Here is a 26,137-nt window from a genome sequence, read left to right on the forward strand (position 1 = left end):
TTTTTTGGAACGCACACTATATATATATATATATATATATATATATATATATATATATATATATATATATATATATTAGTATAAATGTTCTTATATATATACTAATATATTAGTATATATAGATCATGGGGGAGAATAATGTAATAATTTATGCCAATAATGTATATCTCTTGGGTGATGATCATACATTAATTTTGGGCAAACAGAGTTATTGTAACCTTGCAGAATCATGGTTTAAGTTGTCTGTTCAGCCCATTTACAGTGATGTTGATCACCACTAGCCAGTGGACTTGCCCCTAATAACCAAGGAAGCCCCCCATGTATACTCGGTAAGATTATACCGAGTATGAAACGTACATTCACATCAACTACCAAACAGAGTTTTATCAGTAATCTCCCAGAGTTTCCAACTTCGATTAGATCACCGTCTGACCCCACAGAACTCGATCAGGCGACTGAATATTTAGAGTCGACATTTCGCTATACCCTAGATAATGTAGCTCCAGTCAAAAGAAAAATTATTAGAGATAAAAAACTTGCTCCCTGGTATAACGATCACACGCGCACTTTAAAACAGACCGCTCGGAAATTAGAACGTAAATGGCGTCAAACTAAATTACTAGTATTTCAAATAGCATGGAAGGAGAGCATCCTGAACTATAGAAAAGCTCTTAGTGTAGCTAGATCAACATATCTCTCCACTCTTATAGAAGAAAATAAAAATAACCCTAGATTCTTATTTAATGCTGTAGCCAAATTAACCAGAAATAAGACCACTGCAGAAATCTCCACAACAACATCATGCAATAGTGAGGACTTCATGAACTTTTTTAATAATAAAATTGTAAATATTAGGCATAAAATTGAGGTTTTGAAACCGAACAATGTAATTGATGCAGATGTTAATCTAGCCATGTCAGACCAGAACCTAGAATACTTTACTCCCCTTGAAGAGAATGAACTAATTTCACTCATCTCTTCTTCAAATTCATCAACCTGTATATTAGATCCTGTACCGACACATTTTCTTAAACAGATAGTACCAGCAATAATAGAACCCCTGTTGAGAATAATTAATTCTTCACTCAGCATTGGATATGTTCCAAAATCTTTTAAATTAGCAGTTATCAAACCAATAATTAAGAAACCTGACCTCGACCCCTGTCAGCTGTCCAGTTACAGACCAATATCAAACCTCCCCTTTATCTCTAAGATCCTGGAAAAGATAGTAGCGGAGCAGCTATGCTCATATATACATAGGAATGGCATACATGAACTGTATCAGTCAGGATTTAGGCCTCATCACAGTACAGAGACGGCGCTCGTTAAAGTAGTAAATGACATTCTATTGGCCTCTGATCAGGGTTGTGTAACTATGATTGTATTACTTGACCTCAGTGCAGCTTTTGACACTGTTGATCACGCTATTCTTCTTCACAGATTAGAAAATGTAGTGGGAATTAAGGGTACAGCCCTCTTCTGGCTCAGATCCTATCTGACCCATCGTTATCAGTATGTAGACTTAAATGGTGATTATTCTGCATGTTCTCTAGTAGAGTTTGGCGTTCCGCAGGGTTCAGTTTTAGGTCCACTGCTTTTTTCCCTTTACATGCTTCCTCTGGGCAGCATAATCCGTAAGCATGGTATTAGTTTTCATTGTTATGCTGATGATACACAGTTATATGTCTCAGCAAAACCTGATGAGAAAAAACAGCTTACTAAAATTGAGCAATGTGTGCAGGACATAAGAAATTGGATGCTAACTAACTTCCTTCTGCTAAATCCGGATAAGACAGAAGTTCTAGTCATAGGACCGCATACAGCTAGGAGTAAAATTTTAGATCATACCGTAACTTTAGATGGCCTTTCTGTTCCATCAAATGCAACAGTGAAAGACCTTGGTGTGATTATTGATTCCAGCCTTTCATTTGAAGCACATGTAGATAATATTACCAGGATAGCATTCTTTCACCTCAGAAATATTGCCAGAATAAGAAATTTATTGTCGCTAAACGACGCAGAAAAACTAGTTCATGCTTTTATCACCTCTAGGTTGGACTATTGTAATGCCTTACTGTCTGGTTGTTCAGCTAGATGCATAAATAAGCTTCAGCTAGTCCAAAATGCAGCAGCGAGAGTCCTCACCAGAACCAGAAGATATGAGCACATCACCCCTATCTTATCTTCACTCCATTGGCTCCCTGTGAAATTTCGCATTGATTTTAAAATACTACTCTTGACATATAAAGCATTAAATGGTCTCGCGCCGCAGTACCTGAGCGAACTGCTAGTGTCTTACGATCCGCCACGCCTACTTCGATCAAAGGATGCAGGCTGCTTGTCAGTACCGCGTATTATGAAAAATACAGCTGGGGGCAGAGCTTTTTCTTACAAAGCCCCAAAGTTATGGAATAGTCTTCCAAATAGTGTTCGGGACTCAGACACAGTCTCAGTGTTTAAGTCCAGGCTAAAAACCTATTTATTTAGCCGAGCATTTTTATAAATAGATTTGCCATAGGTAAAGGAGCAGATCTGGGGGACTCATGGACGTAGAGTATTATGGTAAACTGGTATGTTTGGATGCTGTCTTCCTCACTCTCATTGATCACTCAGGTTTGCTGACGGTGAGGTGATTGTTTGCTTTACATGTCAGGAAGCCCTCATGTTTGTGTTTCCTTCTGGCTCCTCCCTTTTAGTTATGCTGTCATAGTTAGTCCTGCCGGAGTCTCTGCTTGCACGCTACAGTTAATATACATTCACATTATACATTGTGTGACTGTGACCAGACCTAACTGCCATCTCTCCTCTTCTTCTCTTTCCCCCCCTCTTTCTTTTTCCTCTCTCCTCCTGTCCCCCCCTTTCACTCTTTCTCTCTCTCTCTGTCGAGCTACACATGTCGTTCCTGAGCTGCCAGTGATCCAGACTCCCTCTGCCCTCCAGACCTGTCTGACCCATCCTGGTGCCCCGCTTCTGGCTGAAGATCTCGTCACATGGATGCCCCGTGTGTCTCTCTGGGATGCGTCTGGTGTCTGGGAATGATTCTCTCTACCTAGAAAATGGTTCTGGCCTTGACTGGTGTTGGCAACTGTTTCTCTGGGGACTTGACAGTTCGATAGTTCATGACTGGAACTTCTTACAAGTCTACCTGGGTCTTCAATAACTACCTGGACTCCATATTAACATCAATTAACATCAGCTATTATAGCTGAACTGCCTCCCACCCTACACACTGTATAAATGCAGATCATTTACTGCTTTTTGTTTCACCCAAATGAGGATGGGTTCCCTGTTGAGTCTGGTTCCTCTCAAGGTTTCTTCCTCTTACCATCTCAGGGAGTTTTTCCTTGCCACTGTCGCCCTCGGCTTGCTCACCAGGGACAAACTGACCATTTTTGATTCATACAAATTCACATTTCATACAAACCTAAATAATTCTTTTGACTATGTAAAGCTGCTTTGCGGCAATGAAAATTGCTAAAAGCGCTATACAAATAAAAATTGAATTGAATTGAATTATACCATAATAAAATAGACACAATTTTTAAGATAATACAGTAACAAACATACAGTATATCATATGACTGTGGGTAGCTCTTCTGTTTGGCACCTTGCATACGTCTGACTCACCTTATGATGTAATGGATGATCTAAATGATATTCTGAATATTTCTTCCCAAAACAATTTCTTCCCGAAAACACCCCTCAGTGGATGATCTCATTTGGATACAGTCCCTTTGAGAACTGTTGCTGTAATCATAGAGAGTGTCCTGTGCACATCCCAGGACCCATATTGACAAGATTTCATCCAGAACATCCTTATAACATATTTGATATTGTTTGTCGTTAGTCTTTTCCAACTGTACACTGTAATGATTTATCGAACAGTTACATCCAATCCATTCATTTGATTGTTCCATCAACGGTCCATTGTGCCTATGTACAGTACTTCTTTTTTAGAACTACATTGGGGGAGGAGGAAGGGACACATTTTCACTGTTTTATTACTCCACTTGTCTTGGTTTGCCATTTAAAAATTCCTTTCACTTTTTAGTTTGTTTCACTTTTCTAGATAAAAAAGGAAGAAGGGATGCCAATTTTACTGGAAACAGACAGAAATGTATTTATAAATGTAATATAAAAAAGTCACATCTTTTAGTTTGGTTGGTTGTGCGCAGCACAGCCTGTATACAATCCTTTCTACACAAAAAAGGGAGAGAGTTGCTCAATATATTTGTACTGTCATGTTATTAAAGAAACATATTCAAACCTTCTTTCCAAATGACTATGGATAAAAGAAGACATGCCAGGTGGTTAACAGACATGAGGGTAAGTGAAAAATGACATTAAATTGCTATTAGGCAGAATGTAACTTCAATGTCTAAACATGTTATCCTGACACAACTTTTACCCCAAACAGGTGAGGCCAGGTGGTGTGTTATGGTCACACCTCAATGCTGTGGCAACTGTGTCAGCTGTCTGAGTTTTGCTCATGGTAACATGAGGACACAGGATCAAGGCTTGGCCAGCGGACAGACCAGCAGCGGGCCACCATGTCCATGTTGCTTTACGCTAAATAGCGAACAGAGCTCAGTGTGCCAGCCTCAGTCAGGGGCGATTGGGCATATGGTTTGTTTTCACATGAGTCATCTATAAACACCGCTCAGGTGCTCGCCGTCCTTGTGTAGTGTTTTACATGAGGTGTGTGATGTCATTCGGCACCTGAACACCCAGCAAAGTAAAAATTATTTACTTTATTATATAGTAGAGCATTATTACTATTACTATTATTATTATTATTATTATTTTGCATTTGTTCCTATGGGTACTTAAAATCTCATAATATAATGGAACAAAGAGATAGATGGAAGATTTATTATTATTATTATTATTATTATTATTTCAAGACCACTCTACTTTTTTGAGTAACTGTCTGGCAAAACGAAATGATATATATATAAAATAAATGAAATCTGTTACCTCCAACAGGTTTCCATAGTGTTCTTACTCCTTGACCAAGTGAACCAGTAATGAAGGTGTATTTATTGATAGAGACTTCAAAGCACTTCTGTAAGTCACTCTGGATAATGGTGTCTGCCAAATGACATAAGTGTTAATATAAATGTACATCAATGGTTTGTTCACCAGACATGCAACTGACAAATCAATTACAAACACAAACTGAAGCAGAAAATGGCGATTGTTGGTCATCAGGATATTAAGTGCATCTACAACTTTTAACCTCAACCATGCTGTTTATTGTTTGAACATAGCCCAGAAAGTCAGAAGGGATTACAGGGTTTGCCTCTGTACAGAATTTTGTACGACAGCACAATGGTTTGCTTAAATCCAAGAACTTACCCCCTCTTTTTTTCCCTTAAAAATAGCCTTTAAACAAGAGGTTCTCTGACTGGGCCAACATCAACATCCAATAAAGCTCAAAGATAAACAAGGACCAGGCTCCATGGCAGAGTAAATTTCATCCCTTGGGAAATGCAGCCAATTCTCTCCCATCTGCTCAAACACAAACCTGCTGGCTTCTTTGCCGAACAAAAATCAGGCTAAAAGAAAAAAAACCTAACCTTCTGGAATTTGTCTGATTGGGTCCATGCTACAAGGAATATAGTAAAACCAAATTTCTATGTCATGGCACACTTTCTTTAAACTTTTCACAAGATGTTTGAATTACTATTTTTTCTCTAGTATGTCCATGTTGATTGGTGATAAGCTAATGTATGGCTTTTTTATGGATGGGAGTGAAAAAGTGGATATCTCAGATGTTCTACAAGTGCTAGAAACTCTCATGATAAAAAAAGCATCCAAAACACTTAGAAAATTAATGGTGCAATTAAATTCCAAATAAACAACTAAAAAACATTACATTGAGTTGCTAAAATAAAAGAAAGATGATGTAAGGTGTTAAACATGAGCATTAGAAAGGTCTCAAAATGAGCCACCAGCTTCAATCAGCATGGATTCTGTCAGTCTCTGGAACTGTACTGGAACACAATTCTCTCAAAAGATATTCCGTCAATTTTGATGATGGCGGTGGAAAACACTGTCTAACACATTTGCTCAGCTGGGTTGAAATCTGGTGCTGATGATCATTGGACCATTCATTAATCCCTTGTGCCCTGTGGATGGGCACACTACCATGCTTAAAGATATTAAAAATGTTTTAATAATAATAAATAAATTATCTGTCACATTACCGCACAGCGAAATGATTTTTTCACCTTTTCCAATTTGGAAGCTGGGGTCAGAGTGCAGGGTCAGCCAGGATACAGCATCCCTAGGGTAGATAGGGATAAAGGCCTTCCTTGCTCAAAGTCAGCAACTTGCCGGTGCTGGGTCTTGAACCCCTGACCATACAATTAGTACTACAACTCAGTAATCCTTAATCGATTGAGCCACCACAGCTCACAAGATAAAGGTGGTCAATTAAAAGATATTTTGCTAGATGAAGATCTGTTTTAGAGGGACAACTGATTCCACAGCATGGTAGCAATTTTAACTTAAAATGCTAAAAAGAGGGAATAACAAAGCTTTAGTAAATAATAGTTTCAGCAGAATACTTAGAAATTCCTATCAACCTCTTTTAAGATTTTACCAGGCTATCCCCTATCTCTTCAATCAGCCTTAAAAACAGGCTATGAACAACATGAAAAGAGAGAAAAAAGGGACAGATGGGGCCCAAACATTCTGGACCTCCAATAACTAATGAAGATCTGTAATAACTGGTAATCAAATGCACCTGAATCGTGCATGGTCTAATTCCCTCAGACAATCATGGTAATATTACAAACTGCATTATTAGAGGATGTTGCCCAAGGAAATGACCAACTCTGGTTACATCACGTCTCCCCAGCTGTAGGTAAAGGCATAGTAAATAGCCGTTATTCTACTCTGATCTAAATATCGAAATCTTTAATCCACAATGGCTTGGTTAACTACTAGCCATTTTAATATTAGGCGTGTTAATTTAGTTTGAGTTTGTATTCCAAACTCTGTACAAAATAACTTGTTTTCCTGTCAGATCCAACAATTCAATCCTCAGTGTTTATTACGATTAATTTTGCACCTGAACCAATAGTCAATAATACAAAACCGACAGCTATTTAATAAAGCTGTCACATGCTCTTCATGGTGGAAACAGTTTCACTCTGGCTATGACAATACACCAGCATTGCAGGTTCTATCTCGTAACTGTATCACTAAAACAATATCCTTAAGTCCCTGCCAGACATGCACTACAGTCTAGCCAGAGGCTAGTCGTCCTAACACCATGTCCAATTTCAGTTATTCAGTGTTTTCACTTGGTTATCTAATTAAATCTGCTCAGAGTTGGTCTTGGGCAGTGCTGAAGCAATGTGAGTTTCTGGACAAGCAAAACAAATCAAGACCTCCAAAGTTAGATTAGAAGCAGACCAGCCATGCAAGACTGAGGAAAGGGGAGGAGGGAGACAGAAAGAGCCAGCCAGTACTGAGGGTTAACTAGTGAGGTGAGGCAGTATGTTAAAGTTCTTCACCTGGAACAACATCTGTAAATATCCAGCTGTGTAAATATGCACGTGTTAAGTGTTCTCCAGGCCGGGTGCCCTGCATGATGGTACCTGCCATACAAACAAACAAATGGAGAGCCTTTTGAAAAGTCAACGATGTAATGATATCAAGCGTAGCAGATCTTCGTTTTGTTTATACACTTTCATCCCATTACCTTTGAAAACAGATCTATTTAGTTTCATTTTTTTTATCTTTCTTAAAAAGAACCACGTTTCTATTGGTGTATCGTGCCATCACGCAGTCAAGACGAGGTTACATAACCAAATTGTGTGCAGGTCCAGGAGAAAACTGATATGAAATGCATGTTGATGCATTCCCAGCTTGTGACATCCACATACTTTTTGCCCTATATGTCATCACGAATTGACCCATTATACAAATCATATGACGGCAGGGAAACACTGAAGAGAATTATAGCTTTGAACTGGCCTTAAACAGGGATCAAACTGGAACAAAAAAGCAGCATCTAATATGGTAAACACAGAAGTTCAATTTCTAAAAGGCAAATTACAAGCAAGTTCCATTACAGAGAGCCAAACACATCACATATACTCTTCCACTATGAAGATGGTTCTGATAAGATGTAACAAAGCTTTTAATAAATATGCTTTTGCAAATTGGGTTGCTGAAAGTAAAGCTACAAGTACTAGGCTTCCAGTTGGCACACTAACATACTACTCTGTTCCTGCCAGTATGACATCAGGTAGTTTTGCAGCCTATAATTTTTTTTTCCTTGTGTAAATCAGGGATCTCTGCAGCAAGGCTTGAAATAAACTTAGTGACACTGTACACAGGTGTGTAAGTGGAATCCTCGATCTCACCAGAGACTGCACAATGTTTTTGTTTCAAAGGTGATATCATCATCGGGATAGTTTGGACAGGTTAGCATAAGCTGTAAACCCCAGTGCAGAGGAGGCAAGCAGCCATCTGTCACTGCCCCAAAGTGGATATGAGCCTATGGAAGTGACAAAAACATTTCCCTTAGCTCATTTTTCTGTATGAGTCACGTAGTCTATAGGTCAGGTCAAGCAGCAACATGAAGGAAAATATTAAAACAGGGTAGCAATTTTCTCCACAATCTTAATTTTTCTACCTCATAGACACTGAAAGCTGAAATTATTATTACAAAATCAATGTGTTGGCAAGGTCAATGTGGACAAAAGAACACACCCCAATGGATCTTGCATTAACACAGTAAACAAACAGGAACAAGGCCTAAAATCTCTTGTTAATTTGTCACTAGTAATACGGACCAGGGTAAGGTCACTTGGGCTGACCCCCTCCACCTTGATCCAATATATTGCCAAAAGTATGTGGACAACTCAAACCTTACATGCATAGTGAATATCCCTAGTGATATAGGAATTTGTGTGAAAATGTTCACACGAGGATTTGTGAGGTAGATGCTGATGTTTGGTGCGGAGGACTAGTACAGTCTAGTTTTTTTAACCTACTTAAAGGGTCAGCGGTTAGTGCAGGTCACTCAAGTTCTTTCAAACCAACTTCATCAAACCGTGACTTTATGGACCTCTCTTTGTGCACAGGGACATTGTCATGCTGGAAGGGGTTGGGCCCCCTGGCTACAGTCATGGAAAATCGTAATGCAACAAAATGTGTAAGATAATGTATACATCTGTGTTGCCGCCTTTCAACAATAGTTCAGTGAAAGGGAACCTACTTGTGGCGCCCACATATTTTTTTGCCATATATGAAGGATTTCCAAATCTAACTGGGACTTGTGATGAAATTTCTCAGGAATTAATGTGTGAAAAAATGGTTTGCACTCACAAAAAACTTCAAGCACAGTACATTGATGAGAAATATTTTAATAATGCAAATATTTTTAAGACGATTTGCGAATGAAGATTCTGCCCAATGTGGCTTGAAGCACACTGCAGTCGTTCCCATGAACATTCAGTGAGTTAAATGCCTGATGCATGAAAATCGACAGTTAACTTGTCACCAACTTGTGAAAGAGGCTGTCTGTAGGAAAAGTATACAAAATTACGTTTGGTCGATATTTACTGGTGGACAGTTTCACAATAACAATTTTTAAAAAAATGTATAACAGGATGGGTCATTAAAAGATAATGCATTAGAAGACAACCATCGTGTTTCAATTCAGGGGCCGCATCTTTTGAAGGAAGCATTTGAATCCTGAGTACATCAAAGCAACATGACTAAGGTGGTCACATGTTGAAGACCCCTTCAAATGCAGCCTTCTTTCCCCTGAAAATAAAGGGTGCAACAGTGTATGCAAATTGTTTTTTTTCTCCCTACCTCTACTCATAACTGTCCTAAACATTTTCACTAATCTTTGAAATCCCTTTACTTGTTTTAATAGACTGAATTAAGATAAATTACTGATAAATGAAAACAAGACAAATGGCAGACAAACAAGTTGAAAAAAAAGGAAGAGATCATAAACTATGTGTAATGAAAAAGTAGGGGATGTAACAGATTCAAATAATAACTAAGCCCAAACCTAAGCGTGGGTAAATCCGACACCTAAGTGAACATTAAATAAATCAGATATCAGCCAACAGAAACCAAAAAACATGTCAGATTCATGTTTAAAGCCAATGGCAATCATATCATAAACTAAACTCTCTAGTTTAAAATATTACATTAGGTAGCCAATTAAAATATAACATTAGGTAGTCATTCTGACTCTTCAAAAGACAGATGACAAAGACAGCTTTGGCCCAATTTATCAGGAATCTTCATTTTTAAATGCATTGAAGAAAACAGCATGATAATGATCTGCAAATTATGCGTTCCAAAACGCATTGAGATATCAGCATTACACAGCTTAACATCCAACCTGTGAAAACATGTACAGGTAAGCCAATGACTAGCTGAATGAGCTAAACTAACTAGCCAGATCTTCAGAAGTTTTAAAGTATGAAAGCATGAAAGCTCTATAGTAAACTTAAGATGTCTAAAGATAATGTTTATGATAATATGTAAGAGGAATCTCTGCTATATATTGATCTATGTACTATTTTTGCAACTACCTTTAAGAAATGAACATTACCACATCTCACATCACACTGCACTCAAATAATTGGATCATAGGCTTTGATTTAAATTTTTTATTTTTTATTTCATGATGTATTATTTTCTCACTTGTGTACAGGCAAGTCTCTGCACCTGCAATAAAAATGGTTAGTAATCCATACTGACAACTGTTATATGATTATTGATTAGACCAACAAACATTTCACACTAATTATACCACTTGTTTCGTTAATGATGACAAAACAGCAAATTATATAACAGACAATTTAATGATGTTTTTTTTTTTTAAATAGAAGAAATATATTTTTTTTCCCCCTTTCTGAACAATTTATTTAACTTTCCACATACTTGGAATGAAGGAATTTCATGTATGCATGGCTTTAAACAACTTAAGCTTCACTGTAATGAATTTAAAGATCATGGTATTTTCGGCATGATCGCCCTCTACTGGTCATAAAAGGTGAAGGACAGGTCATGACCACGGTCAACTAGCCGACGCAGAATGACCTCAGTCTCTAATCAGACAACATGCAGAAACATGATGAATAAGCTGATGGAAAGAAGCGGCCGTTTCCAGTGAGCAAGTGACTCAGATGTTTGCTGGATTAAGATAAGAAAGGTGAAGCAGAGGCCTGGAGAACGTTCTAGGTTTTTTTTGTTTTTTTTTTAAGAACATGGCTACTTTTTTTTTTTTTTCGTTTTACTTCAGTAAGCAAAGCACTGAAACCTCAGCAAAGACACTCCAATTAATTCTGACAGTGGGATTAGGGTTGGATGCCTCCCAGACCATGTGGTCATCAGTGGAATACCCTGGCATCCATATATGCACACAAAGGGAGACCCAAACATTTACTTTCCTGTGGTCTGAGGTCAAGTCCCTGGTTCATTGAAAGACTCAAATTACCCAAGAGGCAGTGCTCTGCTACAGAAATAGAGTTAATTAGCACTAGATATGCCACTGGGCCAAATGCTTAGCATCAGTGGAGTTATTTTATACACTATGAGATTCCACTAACTGTCGAGAGCAACACAAGTAATGGTCTGTACATAATTAGAGTTTAAATTCAATAGTCTGAGAAGGTTGATATTGTATGAACAAAAGATATCATTTGCATTTTTTTTCCATGCATAAAAAAAACTCTTCTTGCTAAATCCTGCTTTTGAGGATTGGCTCTGAGATAAGTGTTCTACTGTTGTAAGTGGCAACTGGCCAAAGTTTCCTTTTATTCAGATACAAATAAAGCGAAAGGGAGGGAGAGACATATTACACCCAAGTTAAGTGGCACAAATTGTTTATTAACACATATTAAGTACTAATAAAAAATCCAAAATACAGGAGGAAAACATTTGTGGTTACAGATATTCAGGTCTGATAACGTAAAGTCACAGGCTAAAAGTTTACACACAGCTGTTTCCCAACACCACACAAAAGCAAAAGGTCAAGAGTAATGGAGAGGAAAAATGAACAGATCTCCACAGGGAATTAATCTGAGAGGAAGTGTTTGCACACTATCTTGCAGTTGCACAGTTTAGGACTGGAAAAAAGTACAATATATATATATATATATATATATATATATATATATATATATATATATATATATATATATATATAAATAAAAAAAATATGAAGAAGGTCCTAAAGTAAAGATGAGCAAATGGTAAGCGCATGTTGACTCATGGCATGACTCATGTGTCGTGGCCCCAGTAAGAGGTTGAGTCTGGAGCGCACTTGATACCTGGGCTCTGCGCAGCTTCAGGCTCACAGAGAAAGCAATCTGTTTCACCTCATCCTCGTGTGCTCTTCAACAATTTCTGGAAGGCAAACAGAAAAACAAAAAGAAGCATAACAGCATAACCGAATCAATTAGCTCATTTCTCATCTCCGTCACAAACCAGCCTTCCAGTATGCTTCTCATTTCCTTCCTTCTCATTTGCTCAGATTTGCACTGTTATTTTCAATTTATTATATCTCTGTGACATGAGCAAACTACCCAAGACATGTAATTTCTAACATATTTATTTGTGACAGGTCATAATGAGTCTGCTCTTTAGCACAGCAACCAGATCATTATTCACACCACTCCAGCTCATGCATGGCGAGCACTCAACTCTGCATTGAATTACATCTAAATCAAATAAGCTTCTCTACATCAGAAAAATAAATTCATCACCCTGACATAAAGTTGGCTAGATAAGTGTTAGCATTAGTTCGAATCCTTTGGTGCAAAGACCACAATGTTGTTCAGATAAACGGGTCTGAAGTAGCATGCACAGCAAGGAAAGTGTTTAAAATATGGCATTGTCTTTGAATCTTTTTTGTAGACTGCAATTCTAAAAAGGACTGGAAGCTATTTAGATTTTCTTAAATATGTATTAGGAGTGTAACCGTCACTTTCTGTATCTGTTTTGTGCTTAAAATGTGTGTTCTTATATCTGGAATTGGATTTTTAAACCCTAGGTATGTGTGGTCTAAAAAAAAAAGAAAAAAAAAAGTGTATATATATATATATATATATATATATATATATATATATATATATATATATATATATTACTTTTTTTTTTTAAAGATTGCCACTTTAGTGCCAGAAACACTGTAAAACTCTGAGCCTCTCAAAAACCTCTCAGAAATAGAAATATCAGTACCTTGAACATTATGTATCATGCCCTGCCAGCTTTATATAACATGAGAAATGTGTGGGGACTGTTTTTAACCCAGTAATAATGATAGTTATTTGTTTGTATCGGTCTTTAACATTTTCTAACAAATTTATTTGGGTCCATTTCCAAAAAATATACAAATAATTTAGATTTCACCTCATTTAAAACCCCCTGACCACCTAGGGCCAGTTCACATTCAATTTGATGAGAATGGTGTTTATTGAAGATTCATATCTGACAGCTCGCTTGTGCCTGCATGAAAGTAAAACATCCTGCTTGCAATATCAGGCTTTGGGAGGCATAATAAAATCCTGAATAGTGCACCTTTTTATTTGTCTCTGCACTCTGTATTTGTAATTCTGAACACATTATGAGGTCAATGTGTGTAACATGTTTGCATTTTCTTATATACACTCACCCAAAGGATTATTAGGAACACCATACTAATACGGTGTTTGACCCCCTTTCAGAACTGCCTTAATTCTATGTGGCATTTGGCACTAAGAGGCCTAAAGTGTGCCAAGAAAACATCACCCACACCATTACACCACCACCACCAGCCTGCACAGTGGTAACAAGGCATGATGGATCCATGTTCTCTGTTTTCGCCAAATTCTGACTCTACCATTTGAATGTCTCAACAGAAATCGAGACTCGTCAGACCAGGCAAAATTTTTCCAGTCTTCAACTGTCCAATTTTGGTGAGCTCGTGCAAATTGTAGCCTCTTTTTCCTATTTGTAGTGGAGATGAGTGGTACCCGGTGGGGTCTTCTGCTGTTGTAGCCAATCTGCCTCAAGGTGGGTACCCGGTGGGGTCTTCTGCTGTTGTAGCCCATGCCATGCTCAAAATTGCTTAAAATCACCTTTCTTTCCCATTCTGACCTTCAGTTTGGAGTTCAGGAGATTGTCTTGACCAGGACCACACCCCTTAATGCATTGAAGCAACTGCCATGTGATTGGTTGATTAGATAATTGCATAAATGAGAAATTTAACAGGTGTTCTAAGATATAAAGATAAAACATTAATAAAATGTGATGAAGTCAAATTGTACGGGTCTATTTCCTGCATCTATACCCCACAAATGAACACAGGTCTTGAACATTACGTACCGACACTCACTAGACTAATACATAATAGGTTTGTATCGAGGGGAGGGAAAGAAAACTGTCAGAGTTTGCAGGATTGGTCAAAACTCTTTGTGAATGGAAGTGAAAAGGATTATTTGTTATAGACCTGAGAAACAGCCCTGGGTGACATCTGTTAGCAATGCAGCCTGATTGAAATATTATGTATATGAAATATAATCCAGCTGATCAGAGGCACCCTCAGTGCTTTTAAGGCCTAACACCTACTCAACCCAACACATTCTTAGATTCTTAAATAAGCACTCGAATGAGAAAAGCACGTTTCCCTGTGTTGCACTGCCAAGCAGCAGAAGTTAAACAGTTTTGTAAATGCTTACATCCCATCAAAAAAAAAAGAAGAAAAAAAGAATGAAAACAAGCAATTATACATCATTAGCAAAAGAGCAAAAGCAATAAACACTGAATCAACAGAGCTGGGGTAGAGAATGGTAAAGATGTGGTGTGATATATGACCAGGTCAGAATTAATGAGGCTCTTCCTATGTTTAGAATCATATCTTTCAGGCTGAAATAAAACTATTAACAAGACTAGACTGGATACCTTTGCAACAGCTTTAACATGGTGAACTTTGATAGTAGCGGTTTTCTCCTCAAAGGCCTTGATTCTGGACTCTTCTGCTAGTCGATGTAGGACAAGCAGCAGATTCAGCTGGACCTGATTACACAACACAAGCAAACCAACAATAACTCATCTTTGACAATATGATAACATTTTATGCAGGAGTCATCCAAAAACAGCTTATGTATGACAAATGGCAATAACTTCAATGGATATTTTATTTTATCACACCAAAGGAGTTACACATTGAAATTCATCTTCAAATTGTTGTAAATCACATAGAAACACTATAAGATTATACTAAACTTGTACTGGCCAAAAAACACAACGTGGGCTGTTGCATTGTTTTCCATCACTTCTTATAAATCACATATTTTACCAAATTTTGGCCAAGCAAGCATTTTGAAGCAAACTTCTACAGTTGCAGATTTAAACAAGTGAAAACTGATTTTATCAGATAACTGTGTGGCATCCTTTCTTCTCATTACAGATTACAAGACAAAGCACCATATGGCTAAAGGTTTTTGGACATCTGATCACCACACCCGTATGTGGTTTTGTTTCATACTGTTGCCACAAGGTTGGAAGAATATAGTTGCCTAAAATCTCCCTGTATACTGTGGCATTACAAGCTACCTTCACTTGGACCCAAACCTGTTATAGCATGACAATGTCCCTGTGCACAAAGCATGGTCTATGTGTTGCTAAAGTTGGAGTGGAAGAGCATGAAGGGCCGGTACAGAGCTCAGACCTCAACATCACTAAACATCTTTGGAATAAACTGGAAAATCTAGTGGAAATCCTTCTCAGAAGACTAGGTTGTTATAAAGGCAAAGGTAGGACCAAGTGTGGAATGGGATTTTTGAAAATCACATTAAAAAAAAAAAAAAAAAAAAGGGTTAAAATCTGATATTTCCATATTTTTTCCCATATAGTGTACATTCCATAAATTGTGTGTTAAGATGCACTAACCAACCTGTGGATGGTTAGTGCATTTTAATATTTCCTTCTAATAAAAAGTACAAACTTTATCTCACCTTAATTTTATTGGTTATATACTGGCAAAAACTAAACCTAAAGGTCAACACTGCAGATACTGAACAGTATAAGCTTACCTCCATGACTCTAAAAGCAGTGTGTGTGTGCGCACGCGACATGGCCTACCATCCACTAAAATCCTGTTTTATGATCTGAAGCAGGCCTAATGAGCAAGAAACGCCAAAATACATGTGAAAGCTTCTTATTATAGATGCAAGGGCACAATGCCTCTTAATCCTTGAACAGAAGCTACAGGAAGCAATTACCGGAGGTTACTGTTAATAAAGGTTCCATTAGTCACTAGTTCAGATACATTTTACAATAATCACTTTGACAACTAAAACCATATGTTTCACAAAGGCTCCATTAAATGTTTTACAAGTTAAATACTCCTTTATATTAAGGCTGCATAAACTAATAGGAAAGCACATTTTAGAATGTTCAGGTAATTAGTTTTAAACTGCAATTTAAACATAGTGTAAAAGGTTAAACTATACTTTTTGTATATACTAATTTATTAGTCAGCAAGAGCAGTTATTTTTCCTAATGGAGATTCTGATTTTAATCAATTCTAATGCCTATGTATTTATTAAATGCATTTAGTGATGCAAAAGCACAGAGGTGCACATTTGTGCATGAATGCATCATATGATCTCAGTAAAATTTAAAGAACTACATCTACACAATAAAGCTACTCTTCAGAAGAACAGAATTTTGTCAACTATTTCACAAAAATGAGAATTAAAACCAACTACTGCTCGTTACACCAGCTACAATGCATGCTCACACTGGCCACACACACAGCAACTAAGTCATTAAAGCCAGTGGCGCATCCTTTTGCCCCTTGGGACACAAGGTCCCGTGTACCATCTTCTGTTTCTCTGACCACATCTTCTCTTCTGTTCTTTCTCTCTGTCAAGTGTTCAAGCATGTAAATGTATATATGAAGTAAGTGTCTGGCGTCTTAACCACATCCAGAAAAAATTCCAAACACAGCTAATGATTTCATTGTGCATGTACATGATGACCATTTGGATGCAATTTAAATCTATTAATACCTCATTTTCATAATTGTAGGTCATCTTTGGGGCGTCTGAACATTTTTCCAACAGCTGCTCTTAAGAAATGTTTTTCAGGAGAATGAAAGCTGAGAAGCTCAGACTTGCACTGTGCCAAAGGCTTTGACAAAACATAAAGACTCAACCTTACTGATTAAAGCCAAGGCCACTCTCTTCACCGCCTCGCACAAACACACGAAAAATGTGGAAACTTCAGAGAGGAAAAGGGTGCCGAAAAACGTGTGAGCAACAGTGCTACAGATTAGAAGAGTAATGGTCCCTCAAGATTGTTACTGATTTTATAAATAAGATGAATGATTAAAGGAATGGAACAACTTTAAATAAATTATATTCATTCATTAGTAATGCTCAATGAATCAGAAAATCTTTTGAGATATTTTTTACAAAATGCAGAACTTTTTTTTTTTTTACGAAAGATACACACAATACCCTACTGAAGAAATAAACGGCCACTCACATTAATATGAAAGCCCTTAACGTTAGTAAGAGCTCAGAAATAGTCTAACCCTTACTCCATTTTGTGCAAGCTATTGTGCACACTGTATACATACACACACATAAAATTCCATGGTCTTTCCTGATATTCAATTCTTTCTACATTGTAAAACAATGCTGAAGGTGTCTAAAATATGCACTAATCTAATTTGAACAGTTAATGTTAAGACGTGTCTGCTACTTATGCTTTGTAAAGCCTTAACGGCTCTAATCTGAGGTGATGTTAATTGGTGATTTCTGAATCTGGTGACTCTAAATGAACCTCTCCTCTGCAGCAGAGGTAGGTTTTGGTCTTGATTTTCTGGGAAGGTCTTCATCAGAGCCAGTTTCATCATGGTGCTTAATGGGTTTTGCAAATGCACTTGACAATACTGTTCTTGCAAGAACTATTTTAAAACAGGTAAACCTTCACATCTATAACGACTGACTGTTATTGTTGTTGGTTAATTACCCAATGCCATATTGTTATTTCATAGTTTTGGTGGGTAAAATTCCAGTATTGTTTTAGAATGTAGGAAATAAATCCAAACTTGTGTCCCAACTTTTGACTGGCGCTGTGTGTATATGCTCGTACAGGCCAGGAGCCTAAGTAAAGTTTAACACAACCATAGGGAAGAAAAATGTAATCCCTGTGATTTTGACAGTGGCTTGCCTGTTGATGCCAAAATGGCTGGGTTTGGTCATTGTAAAACTTCTGATGTACTGAGATAAAGCAGCCTCTAGAGTTCATGGGCGGTGCAATAAAGAAAAAGGTGGAAACACCTTCTGATGTGAGAGGTCAACAACAAATGGCCTGACTGGTTCAAGCCGAAAGACGGACTACAGTACAATTATTGTACTCAGAAAATCACTCTATACAAATGTGGTGTGGACAATGATCTCTCAGAAAGCTCAGAACACATCAAAGCTTGAGGTGGGTGGGCTATAGCAGAAGACCATGTAGGTTCCACTTCTGTAAGCCAAAAACAAGCAGAGACTCAGCTGAACAAGGCAGTTGACTAGAGCAACGCAGGCTGGTCTAATGAATCTTGATTTCTGATTAGGTGCACGAGGGGCCAGAATTTAGTGCTATGAAATTCAAGAAACCAACCTGTCTCGCGTCAACAGTATATATGTTTATGGAGTTGGTATAATGGTGTGGGCAAACTTTGAGCCAGTTAAAACCAAACACTTATTGCACAAATGCTATAGTCTATGCTTTCCTTTAATTCTACTTCAATTCTATTTAATGTGTGTATGTGCATGTATAAACATAGAAATCATCTGATCTTAGCGCGTCTCCCTATAAGACATACATTCTTAGATGCACATCACAACTGTTTTCACTGAGCCGTTATTTAGTTAACAAAAATTAGTAACAGCTTACTGCTTAGGTTAGATCTCTGAAAGGTAAAATTATTACAAATATTAAATAAATAAAAATAGTGTTAAATATCATATGTATTTGTCTGTTGTATAATAGTAGTATTTTTTTTTTTTTATCTTTCACTGACCAGGGCCGTGTTGCCACTCTAATCCATGCTGCTAGAGTTTTATTGTTTTTTCCTGGGTTTTATAAAGAAAAAACGTTCACCGTGCGAAACTGTGCTACTCAGCAGAACATGTGCTACCCTCTGTACACTTTTCTTATTCTGAGATTTTTAAAAGAGTGGGCAATACAATTTTTTCATTCTGTAAAACTGCTTTACAACAATGACCACTGTTAAAAAACGCTTTATAAATAAAACCGAATTAAATTAAGATTTCATCCAGGTATGTCGACTGATAGCCATACTTCCCAGAGCACTGTTATGTCTAGCCCTGCCAGAGTCCCTGCTTGCACTGTACACAAAATAATTAGGGATGCACTGAAATGAAAATTCTGGGCCGAAAACGAAACCGAAATTTTTGGATGCACTTGGCCGAAAACCGATACCGAAACCGAAAATGTCTTCATTAAAAAACATGTTTAAAATATTTTCTTTTTGTTTGTATTAAAAAAACTACAAATTAATTAAAATTATTGCAACTTTGCTGTCCTCATCTGAAACTTTGAAGTGCTTCCAAACCGCCGACATACTCCGTGTTTGATGCGTAATGACAGCGCGAACGAGACGGGAGGATGGGAGAGACGTGGCGACAATTTCGGCTTTTATTTTCGGCGCTTTCTTACGTTTCGGCCGAAACCGATAATGCTATTTCGGCCGAAAATTTTCGGCGGCCGAAATTTCGGTGCACCCCTAAAAATAATCACTGGCCTCATCCATTACGTGACAGGAAGCACACCCAATTATGCGTTTCTCCTTCTTTGTCAAGCTACAAATGACACACCTGGGACACCAGTGATTCTGATCCTTTTTGCCCTCCAGTGATTCTGATCCTTTTTGCCCTCCAGACATTCCCAATCATGACCTACATCTAGTTGAAATTCGCATCACAAAGGGACTACTCACTGCTGCTGAGGACTGCCTCACTTTTTTTTGCTTTTGATTTGATGGTCTCAAGAATTGGACTTTATTTTAATTAACATACATTTCCTACAACTGCACTTTTGACCATATAGCACACCATCATAGAAGGGATTTATGTATGGTGCAAGGATGGGTTCCCTTTTACATTTGGTTCATGTCATGTTATCCTGGATAATTTTTTTATTATTATTATCTGAAATTCTTATTTCTGTAGAGATGTTTATTGTTAAAAGCACTCTATTAATAAAGCTGAGATAAAATCAGTACAACGCAAAGTACACGGCCTGAAATTGCAGCTAAAAAAAATATCAGCAAGGACTGTTCAATGCGGTCATGTCAAATTGGACCACAATATTTAAAGGACCGTTTCCAACATTTTGTGGAATCCATGCCATGAGGAATCAAGGCTATTTTGAGAGTAAATGTGGGCCTACTGAGTATTAGAAAACTGTTCCTTAAAAAGTGCTCCATCAGTGTAAGCTTTATTACTTAAATTTCTTGGCTTAATTGGGAAGGGCCCTAGGCAAATATATCCTTTTCAGAAGGATATAACGTCAAGTCACTGCCCTAACCTCAACACACTTAAATTGGGCATATTAAAATGGCTAGCCAAGATAACAGCATGGCACATAGAAACTGCATGTTGAAGATCCTTTCCATGCATGTCACAAAAAGGCTCACATGACTAAGTAGCTCAAAGCTACATGTTGTTAGTCTTTCAGCTACATCGATCAAGGGGTCACAGCACAGCAGACCATTTGATCCGCACACAATTCGGCATTGATTTTATGCCGGATTCCCTTCCTGATGCAACACTCCCATTTTATCCAGGCTTGGGACCGGCATTGCACAAGTTTGGACATTGGTTGGTAGTTGAACCAAGGACCTCCACTTGGGAGGTGAGAAACCTACAACTGAGCCACCAATACACACATATTTTTACTAATTTAATGTTAATTAAGAGCCACAGTTCCTAAAACTATCAGCACAAAACTTTCTATATAATTTGTCCTCATTTTTAATGTTAAATACTATAAACACATTTATTATCTAGAAAATACAAAAGCATTATGGTAATTTTACATGACAATAATTTATAATGTAAGGGACATCAAACTGGCATATTTCTAAACTTGACCTTCATGAACAATCACAGCATCACTCAGGTCTGGTCATATCAGTGCATAAGGCAATAATGGTTTTATTAAAAGGACAGAAAACCAGATCAAACCAGATATTCATGCCAAGGTATGATTGGGGGAAAAAAGAGAGAGTCTTTTATTCATTTTCCCCTTAAATTCTTTCTTTGAGTTTAAAGGCTAGATTAGACCCCTGTAAAGCAGTGCTCCTTTCAGGCAGGTTTTTACATCTTAGGAGGGTCTCCACCTCCAGTCTCAATAAAGCATGACCAGCTGCAATAGCTTTTTAATTAGAAGCCATTAGTGCATGGACAGTGTGCACCACCCACCCAACACACACTTGCATTTTCTTTCAGTAAAAAATGGTGAAAACAATATGGTGCTATCCAGCATTTTTTAATAAATACCTCGCTATATTTAGCTACTGACCTCCTAAAAAACAATTCATTTCAAATTACTTATTTCAATTTATAATCAGTACATTATAAAATGACCAGCACATGTTGGTTTTATTATATAAATGCATCTTAAAAAAAACTAATATTTTAGAAAAGGTTATTTTTTACTAAATTGATTTTATAAAGTTGGAGTTGTTCACATTCTAGATTTATTAGATTGAAAATAAAATATTTCAAGGCCTTTTTGTTTTAATATTGATAAATATGGCTTACAGCTCATGAGACTCAAAATATTGTAATAGCTCCTAAGATCAATTGATACTTGGTTAGGGATCCTTAAGCTTAAGTTTCTTCATAAGTGAAGTATGGCATAGAGGTGATTAGCCTGTGGTACTGAGGCGTTACTGAAGACAAGAAAGCTTTGAGGTTGTCTGTATTGTTGGAGTGGTGTTTCTCATCCTACTCTTGACCTCTTGACATAGATTCTCTATGGGGTTTAGGTCAGGCAGTTGGCTGGCTGATCAAGCGCAGTAATATCATGGTCAGCAAACCAGTTTGTGGTAGTTTTTGCACTGTTTAAGGAAATTGGCATCTCCATAAAGCTTATCAGTAGACAGCATGAAGTGTTCTAAAATCTCCTTGTAGATTATTGCATTGACTTTGGATTTGATTAAAATCAAAGTAGCGCAACACCAGCAGATGACAAGTTATCACCAACTGTGGGAGCAACAAGCTACTTTTTCCACAGACTCTGGGCCCTTGAATCCCCAAATAAAATGCTAATTTTGTTTAATCTGAAAATGGGATATTGCACCACTGAGCAATCTTCTTAACACAGCAGCCGTCCCTGTTGCTTGTGCACCTTTACCATTCACACTTTACCATTCCAATGGGATTCCAATCCTATGGGCAACTGTCCATAAACATGTTTCAATACAGCAATGCAAACATTCAGCCCTTCCTGCAATGACCTTTTGTGGCTTTGCCCTCTTTGTGGAAGAGTGTCAATAATCCTCTTATTTAAGTCTGTCAAGTCATCAGTCTTTACCATGATTGTGGTTTCATGTACTGGACTAGACAGACAGTTACATATAAGATACTATACTTTAAATCTATTAAGATATAGATTTTTTATGAGCTATATGTAATGATCATGGAAATTGAAACCAAAAATACTTGAGATTTCACTTTACATTTAATTAACCTCAAATAAGCTATGTGAGAGTTTAACTTTTTGAATTAAATTAAGGGAAAAGAAAAATATATATACTGTATTTTCTACAATATAAAATTTCATTGAGATGCACTAGTACAGTATACACAGATCCGATGGTAATCCAAATCTTAAATAATTGTGTAACTCATAACTGACCACTTTGTAAACAAAACGAACCGGTTAATATTAACAGGGGATAAAACTAACAAATATTTAGGCAGGAAAATAGAACGTAGCCTGAACAAGATATACAAGCCATTGTTACATCCATCCTTCCAACACAACAGACATTCACCTAAAGCATGTGATTGTCAAGAGTCTCTAATAAGTTTAACAATTGCTTCCATGTATAACTAAGTAGCAATTGTTTATTTTTTACTTCACCTTTGCAGCTCATTTGCTTTTAAGCTTAAAACTGTATTAAGCATAAAGCATAAAAAATGAGGAATTAAATGTGTTTATTCTGAAAGGTCATACATATTTACTGTTGGATAATAAATATGGATAGGGTCATTTGATTTTCTTTACTCTAGTGTGTTGAACTACAGGGAGATAGAGTGTGGCTTGTTCTCAAATAAAACTATATATTTTAACATTTATTCAGAAATCTGTGCATTTTTTGTGCATGGTCTTTTGTTTTTGCAGTACACTGAAGAAATTTGCATTTAAGATAAAAAAAAAAGATTAGATGAGAGATCAGGATCCACATTTGGTTTCTTTATATTCACATTAGATGTGTTAAGTGTTGGCAGCTTGGAACATGGTACCTTCTGGGATGACCACCCAACTCACAGGTAAGTAAAAGTAAAAAAAGACAACAGGACTACGGCATCTTACAGCATGCCTTTTTTGCTCTGACCGGCTGTGGTCTCCCCTTCAGATAAAATGCATTCTCAACTGGGTACCTAACTTGGCCAATCTAAAACCTTCCACTTATTCTCAACTCCACAATGGCTTGATTTTCTCCCACAGACAACTCTCTGTTCTTCATGTTAGTGTCTAACAATAACTGCATCTTCATCTATGAAATCCAAGGCACAAAGAATAGACATTCAGAACTATTAAATATTTAAACAATTAATCTAACAGAGCAACAAGTACTGAAAAAAGTGGGTTCAAGCAAAAAGTACATTGTTCTAAGTTGCTCATTCATTCATTTTCTATACTGTTTCTCCTCTCCAAATAACCTTTGAGGACAAGGTAGGGTACACCTTTGACAGGATGCCAATTAATCACAAGCACACATGCACACACAATAGGCAATTTGGGAAAACCAATTAGCCTAATCTGCATGTCTTTGGCCTGTCGAAGGAAACTGGAGTACCCGACGAAAACCCACTAAGCACAGGGAAAACATGCACGCATACCCGAGGTGGGAATCGAACCCTCGACCCTAGAATGCTAACCAGAGTGACAGAACAACGTGGGATCGCGGCGAAGTGGTTAAGTTGTTTAAAGTGAAATTCACATTTATATTTTACACCCATTTTATTTGTTTGCTTATTTTGTTTTAATATAATTGTGAAATAATAATAATTGAACTCACTGTCTCAGTACTTTTAGAGTGAACTGAATACATTTACGCTCAGACACTTAAGACGTACCATACTCTGATATAAGGCTGCAGATACAAGTATTAAGACAAATATCCACACACAAAAAAAAAAACATTAAAAAACGATAGATTGTATATAAACGATTTACTGATGTCATGCAGCACAAGCATATTATTAATTCTATGAATAAATCTATGAAAAAAATCAATCTGGCGACGGTGATTAAATGCACTCCTTATAAGTTACATGTAAACAAATCTAGCCGCTATTTGGCTAACTAATATTAGCTAACTCATTTTGTCGCCCCCCAAAACTTACCATCAAGTCTGCGTTTTTCCCAATACGTATATCCGATTTCTTTTTCATATGAGATTTTAAGACTGCTCTCGGTGCTTTCTTCAACATGACTGAGTTTAAAAGTTTACACTCAAACACACATAAGTAAAAACAACCAGTATGTCTATTTTAAACCGAGCGCGCTTTATTGACGTCGCACAATGATGACGCAACTGATGCGTAGTCAATGGACAAATCCCAAACGCCTCTAGTAAGACATGTAGTTCACTGTATATGCTTGGTTAAATTGTCAGTATCGTATAGTCTCTGTAGTGGGCATTCAAAGGGAGCAAGAAGACCCTATTACATACAGCCAGTTTCATACTCAAAAGCATGGTGCATCGGTTTAATGTCGGTAAAGGTCCGGATGATATCACTCTGCAATACATTTGACAGATTAAAGCAATAAAAATATTTGTACATTTTGTGGTTTTAGTCAGATAGAACTTTTACAACTAGCGCTACATTATAATGTACTATAACAATTTTCTGGCACTAATTATTAGACAAGTATTCAGAAACAGCCATTATTTTAAAAGAAAATCTAAATATGTTTAAACCATTAATGCAAGGAGCTCCTTACAGGACATCATATGGGTTTTATTGTGGCGTAGTGGTTAGCACTGTGGCCTCTCACCTCCAGGGTCTGTGTGCATGGAGATTGTGCTTACTGTGTTTCCTCTGGGTATTTCGGTTTCCTCCCACAGTTCAAAGACATGAGGATTAGGTTAACTGGTGTTCCCAAATTGCCTGCAGAGAGTGTGTGTCTTCTGTGATGATTGGGTATCCTGTATCCCACCTCATGCCCAAAAGTCCCCCCTCGACCCTGTACAGAAGATGAATGAATGTACAGTAAATAATTTTGTGTGTGTACGTGCTTGTGTACATCTTATCTTGGGTATTATAATCATTAAATACATGTTCAGGAAATTTAACATGGTTAATATCTACTATAAATAAATTACCAATCTTATTTATACTGGTTTAGAGTGATGCAGAGGTTAGGATCGGACAGCACTGTCCTCATGTTTTTTATTAGTGTGATTAAACTTCTCGTCATATTCAGTTAGCATTTTGTAAACTTACTAAATTACTGTTTCTCCAAACTTTTTTTTTTTTTTTTTTTTATCATATATTCTAAATGGCATGCTGTGGTGTAGTGGTTAGCACTGTTGCCTTGCATCTCCAGGGTCTGGGCAAGGTTTGAACCGGCCATGTTCGATGCCTGTTTTCATGTGCATGGAGTTTGCATTTTCTCCCTGTTTGGTGGCTTTCCTCAGGGTGCTTCGGTTTCCTCCCACAGTCCAAAGACCTGCAGATTAGGCTAATTAGCATCCCCAAATTGCCTTTAGTGTGTGAATGAGTGTGTGAGCGTGTGCCATGCGATGGATTGGCACCCACTGATACACAGGGAATACACCTTGTGCCCTTAGTCTCCCGAGATAGGATCCAGGCCCCCCGCGACCCAGAATGCAGGATTA

The 26,137-nt window shown here is 37.3% G+C and overlaps 1 protein-coding gene across 1 annotated transcript; it reads right to left on the bottom strand.

Annotated features, from left to right (window-relative positions):
* Positions 1-12,162: 12,162 nt before the first annotated feature.
* On the bottom strand, positions 12,163-24,820 carry cenpw (centromere protein W). The gene is made up of 3 exons (XM_053493804.1): positions 24,639-24,820; positions 14,932-15,045; positions 12,163-12,396 (listed from the first exon to the last, which is right to left on the bottom strand). Exons 1-3 carry the CDS (start codon positions 24,723-24,725, stop codon positions 12,370-12,372), a joined length of 228 nt encoding a protein of 75 aa, XP_053349779.1. The 5' UTR covers positions 24,726-24,820; the 3' UTR covers positions 12,163-12,369.
* Positions 24,821-26,137: the final 1,317 nt, after the last annotated feature.

Source organism: Clarias gariepinus, chromosome 4 (assembly GCF_024256425.1).
Source record: "Clarias gariepinus isolate MV-2021 ecotype Netherlands chromosome 4, CGAR_prim_01v2, whole genome shotgun sequence".
NCBI lineage: Eukaryota > Metazoa > Chordata > Actinopteri > Siluriformes > Clariidae > Clarias > Clarias gariepinus.